At 42.5% G+C, this 5,861-nt stretch overlaps 1 protein-coding gene across 1 annotated transcript; it reads right to left on the bottom strand.

Moving 5' to 3' along the window:
- Nucleotides 1-4,654: 4,654 nt before the first annotated feature.
- LOC111988831 (uncharacterized) lies at nt 4,655-5,386 on the bottom strand. The gene has a single exon (XM_024020638.2). It carries the CDS (start codon nt 5,384-5,386, stop codon nt 4,655-4,657), a length of 732 nt encoding a protein of 243 aa, XP_023876406.2.
- Between the last annotated feature and the right edge of the window lie 475 nt (nt 5,387-5,861).

Genomic DNA, 5,861 nt, shown 5'->3' on the forward strand with positions numbered 1-5,861 from the left:
CCTTGTGTGGTTACATCTGACGCCGATGAGGCCTTGTTCGGATGTAACCATTTGGGAGGCATCTCTGAATGCCATGTTACTCCAAGGGTACCCCTCCCTTTTCCACTCCGCGCGATGCTATGCTTACCATGCTTGTTTGTGCCATCCCGTTGGCTTTCTATGAATCTTTACACGCTTGCTTACATGATCATGCATGAGTCTTGATTGCTAGTGTGTCGTCCATACTTCAATATAATGAAGTCATGGACATCTGATCCAAACCTACATTTGTCCCCCACGGACATCATCTCTTGTTTGCCTTCTTTCTTGTTTGCTTGTTTGCTTGCTTCCTTCTTTGTCTGCCTTCTAGTTCCCTTGCTTATCTTGTTGCTTGTCATGTCTCCTGCCACATGATATGCTTGCTTCACTTGTATGCTTGTTTTCTTTGTACCCATTGCACATTATCTATGCATCTCTTTCTTTCCATTGCTTGTCTGTTGGTTTCTTGCGTTTGCCTTTGCATGTACACACATAGAGTTAGGGCATGGTCTCCCAGGCGCAAGCAAAAAGGGCAAGGATGCAAGCATGTAGATATGAGCCAAGCGGCTATGTTCAGAAGATTTAGGGGTCTAGCCTCTCCCATTTGGTTATGTACTCTTTTAAACCTCCTTCCTTCCTCCCTCATTCCTCTCTTAGATGGGTTGTGTTAGGGGTATCTTGCCATGTACCATTCGTCCTCATCTCTAGAGTATGGCGACCCATGTTTACTTTCCTGCATCTATATTTTGGGCCATGCTTTAAGGATGTAGGCATTTACTTTCTTGCTCTGTGTGCTTGCATTGTGCATAATGTATGTATATATATACCTGCTCGCCCCTTCCGGCGTAATTATCACAGTCCATGTCATCTAAGGCAAAGCGATGCCGAATTTCCACCGCAAAAGTAAGGTGACATGTCACCAGATTTTCGCCATGGAAATTTGGTACTTTGCCCGAATGCCTTAGGAAAGCATAGATTGGGACCACACCCATTCAAAAGCCAAACATCAAAGCCCCTCATGCATGCAAAGCCTCGAAAGCCAACGTCAAAATCATGTTTTTTACTACAAATCTCCAAAAATTAAGTTTTTATCAAAACAAAGGACTGTCCTTGGGGTGCCTAACACCTTCCCCACATATAACCAAACTTCTGGACTCAATAATCAAGATTTTTTGCCATCCACATTAGATTAGGAAAAATGCCATTTTTCTTAGCCTAGGACCTAAAATTTGGCCAAGATTCCTGCCACACCTCCCAAGGTAGACCTACCTTCCTCCACCAAGAGAGAGAGCACCTGAAGCTCCATGTGAACCATACTATTATCGAGAGGAGCCCTCTAAGAGGCACCGCATGCGAAGGAGCGTTGCCGCAGTAGGTGGTTGAACGAAGGCCTGACTATTTTTTCCGATTAAGTTCAGGCGTTGACAATTCCTGATCCCCAAATGCTCGCAAAACTCTTTGAAGGGTGTATAGTCAAACTAGCATCCATTGTTTGAGACGAGCATTTTAGGAATTCTAAAGCGGCAGATAATGTTTTTCTAGACAAAGCTTCTGACGTTCATCTCGGTAATTTTTGCCAATTGCTTTGCTTCCACCCATTTGGTAAAATAGTCAATCCCTACCACCAAGAACTTCATTTGCCTTGTTCCCATGGGAAAGGGACCAAGGATGTAGCCCCCGAGTGGTTTCCATAGGCTCCTTCATGGACATCTCTCAAGACGTAATGAAACTCATCCGGAGTCAAACATCTTAAATAGGGTTAAGAAAAACCCCTATTGTACAACATCTCATCCATAAGGACGAACCTCGCCGCCCTTACCCTTACCCTTAGCTTCCTTGCTTCTTCCTTATCTTCTAGGAGGAGCCCATCTTTAAGATAAGACACGATTGGAGTGGTCCAGTTGGCTACTCCATATATCTGATGTACTTCTAGAATGTCAATACTTGGGTTGTACTGGACTTTAACTTAACCACTCACCATCTTGTCTACAGATGCTGTCTTGGTTCGGACGTTAGCTTCCACAATATCTTCCCTTGGTATTTGTCGAAATTGAGTTGTTGTGAAGCTTTTGATGCATTGCTTAACTTTACCCAAGTGCTTCTTCATATGTTCTTCCTTAGCTTCACATGTTCCATTCACTTGGCCTATCACCAACTGTGAGTCTTCTTGGACGAGGACTAAATCTGATCCAAGTGATTTAGCTAACTCCAAGCCCTGAAGCAAGGCTTCATATTCAGCTTCATTATTGGTTGTCTAGAATTGTAGATAGACTGTATACTCCAAATGATCCCTTTCTGGTGAGCATAAAACTATCCCAATTCCTCTTGCATACTGTGTGGACGAACCATCCACATGTGCAACCCACTACTTTGCCACCTAGTCTTCATTTTGCTGACTACTAGTAGGAGTGAATTCGGTGATGAAGTCCACCAGGACTTGAGCTTTTATTGCTTCTCTTGGTCTGTACCGCACATCAAACTCACTAAGTTCTACTACCCACTAGATTAGTTGTCCAACGGCCTCTAGCTTGTTCATGGCCTTCTTTAGCGGGTGATTTGTCAGGACATTGATTATATGATCTTGAAAATAAAGCCTGAGCTTCCTTGTTGCTATCACTAATGAAAATGAAAGCTTTTCTGTGGGCGGATATCGTCTTTCAGCTTCCCTTAAAGCTTTGCTGGTGTAGTAAACGGGCTTTTGTACCTTTCCTTCTTCCCTGATCAAGGCTGAATTCACCGCATGAGGGGACACCGCTAGGTAGAGATATAACTCTTCTCCTGGTTTGTCAAGCTCAACAGTGGGTTTGGAGCGAGATAAGCCTTTCAAGTCTTCAAATTTTCATTAGCACTCATTCATCCATTTAAACGCTTTCCTTAATACTTTGAAAATGGTAAACACTTGTCAGTAGGTTTTTAAAAAAAAAAACCTGTTAAGGGTTGCTACTCATTCAGTGAGGCTCTAGGTGTCCTTGACATTCTTCTAGGGCTCCATGTTCAAGATCGCTTGGATTTTATTAGGATTTTCTTCAATCCCTCTCTGTGAAACCATAAAACCAAGGAATTTCCTTTATGCAACTACAAAGGCACATTTGATTGGGTTCAACTTCATCTTATATCGCCTAAGCATATCAAAGGTTTCTTGAAGGTCGTCCAGATGCTGCGTCTCCCTCGCGCTCTTGACCAACATATCGTCCATGTATACTTCAATGTTTGGTCCAAATTTTGGACAAAAAATATGGTTGACTAGCCTCTGGTATGTAGCTCCTGCATTTTGCAGACCAAATGGTATCACTTTGTAATAAAACAAACCTTGGCTTGTGATGAAGGATGTTTTCTCCTGGTCTGCCTAGTCCATCTTAATCTGGTTGTATCCTGAGAATGCATTCATGAAGCTTAGCAATTGGTCTCCAGCTGTTGAGTCCACCAACTGATCAATGTGTGGAAGAGGATAGCTATCGTTGAAGCATGCCTTATTTAAATCTGTGACATCCACACACATCCTCCATTTGCCATTAGTCTTTTTGACCATCACTACATTAGCTAGCCAATTAGGGTAGTAAACCTTGTAGACGAACTCTGCGATGACTGACTTATGAACTTCTTCTTTGATCGCATTATCTCATCATGGGGCAAACACTCTCTTCTTCTGACGAATGGGCTTGTAAGATGTAGACACATTTAAATGATGAGTAATCACACTCGGGTTGATCCCAGACATGTCTTCATGGCTCCAAGCAAAAACATATGTGCTCTTTTTGAGGAATCCAACGAGATCTTACTCTCAATTGGCTTAGCCAATGTTCTTCTTTCTTCAATGTTCATTGTCTGCATCTGCTCGTCCATAGCCAACATTGCTAAGTAACATTCTCTAGTAGCTAATTGATCTCCTTGTACTTTTCCAATTCCATACTTCGTTGGGAACTTGATAGACAAGTGGTAGGTGGACGTTGTAGCCTCCAACCGTTCAAAGTTGGTCGTCCAATAATGGCATTATACGAAGATTAACAGTCTACAACAAGGAAATTCACTTCCTTATTGATTTGCTGTGGGTAAGAGCCAACCACGACTGGCAGGGAAATGGTGCCTACTGGTAGAACCTTTATTCCTCCAAACCTGATCAATGGCACATTCACTGGATGAAGTAATTCCTTGTTAATCCTCGTTTGATAGAAGGCTGGATAGTAGAGGATGTCTGCTAAACTCCCATTGTCTATTAACACCCTTTTAGTTGTATAATTTGCAATCGCCAAAGTAATGACAATCGCATCGTCATGAGGATGGTGCAATCATCTCGCATCTTTGTTTGTGAAAATAACGGTTGGCTCATCTTCTCTGATTATCCTTAGTAGTCATCTAGATATTTGAACATTTTGGACTTCACGCAGGTAGGTCTTCTTGGCTTTAAATAAACTTCTGTTGACGTACCCCCAACAATGATTCTTATTTCTCTAAGCGATTGATGCGCTAGCTCTTCTACTTTGCCCTTCATTGGCTGTCTCTTGTCCTTGTGGTCTCGCCCAAGAAAATTTTTTAACTTTCCCTATTTAATGAGAGCTTCAATCTGCTGCTTCAAGTCGTAACATTCGTTAGTATCATGTCCATGGTCACAGTGAAAACGACAGTACTTGCTTTTTTTTCACTTGCTAGGATCTCCTCTCATCCTCTCAGACCATTTCAAGGATGGATCATCTTTGATCCGCATCAATACTTGGTCAAACAGAGTATTCAAGGGAGTGTAGTTAGAGTATTGTCCTAAGGACGACCCTACTTTCTTGCCGTTGAGATCCCTTTTCTCGCCTACTTTGGCTTTCTTTGGATGAGGACCTTGCTCTAGATGGTGTATATAACCATTTTCCAGTTGTTCACCTTTCTTCTTTTTCTTGGTTATAATCACGTCTTCTGCGTTCATGAAACTTTGGGCTGAATGTATCAACTCAGCCATCGTCTGTGGCTCTTGGTCATATAGCTTATGGATGAACAAGTTTGAATTGACTCCATTGTAGAAAGCTGCTAAAAGGATCTTGTCATCCACCTCGTCCACCAATAGGGATTCTCTATTAAAACGGCTAATGAAGGTACATAGACTTTCGTTTTCTCCTTGTTCTATGTTTAACAAGCTGGATGAGAAATGCTTTTGCCTTTGTCTCCCTACAAAGTTGTTGACGAACAACTTACTTAACTTCTGGAACGAGGTTATGGTGTTCAGTGGTAGCTTACCAAACCATACTCTAGCTGGGCCTTTCAATGTGGTAGGAAAGGCTTGGCACATGATTTCATCTGGAACACCTTGGAGATGCATGGTTGTCTTGAATGTGGCAATGTGATCACAAGGATCACACGTCTCATCGTATGAGTCCAGGGTAGGCATTTTAAACTTGGAAGACAGGGGATGACTTGTGATGGACGCAATAAAGGGGGAATCAGTCTTGTGGACGAGATCATCCATGTGATTTGCTCTCCTCATAGAATCCTTCATCATCTCCCTTTCCAAGTGTGGTACCCTACAAGTAATGGTACCTTTAGACTAGTCTCCTTCGACATTTTTCCTAGCCCCTTCATTCTCTGAATTTTGGCCTTGTTCTTCACCACGTCGCTGCTGACGTTATCTATTAACTTCTCTAGTTAACTCCTGGTTCTATTGTGTCAATTCTTCCATCGTAGCTGCCATGGACTACAACTGTTGTTGGAGGCGTTTCCACTCTCCTAGTGTCTTGGACTGGTGGCCATCGACCTAGTTCAAACCATACAGCCTTTTTGTCTTGGAAAGCTAAGAAGTTAACACCTAGAAACTTAACTAACTTAATCCTTTCCACAGACGGCACCAACTGATGATGTACGAAAAT

The sequence above is a fragment of the Quercus suber genome, unplaced genomic scaffold (genome assembly GCF_002906115.3).
Source record: "Quercus suber isolate HL8 unplaced genomic scaffold, Cork oak 2.0 scaffold_1142, whole genome shotgun sequence".
NCBI classification, from domain to species: domain Eukaryota; kingdom Viridiplantae; phylum Streptophyta; class Magnoliopsida; order Fagales; family Fagaceae; genus Quercus; species Quercus suber.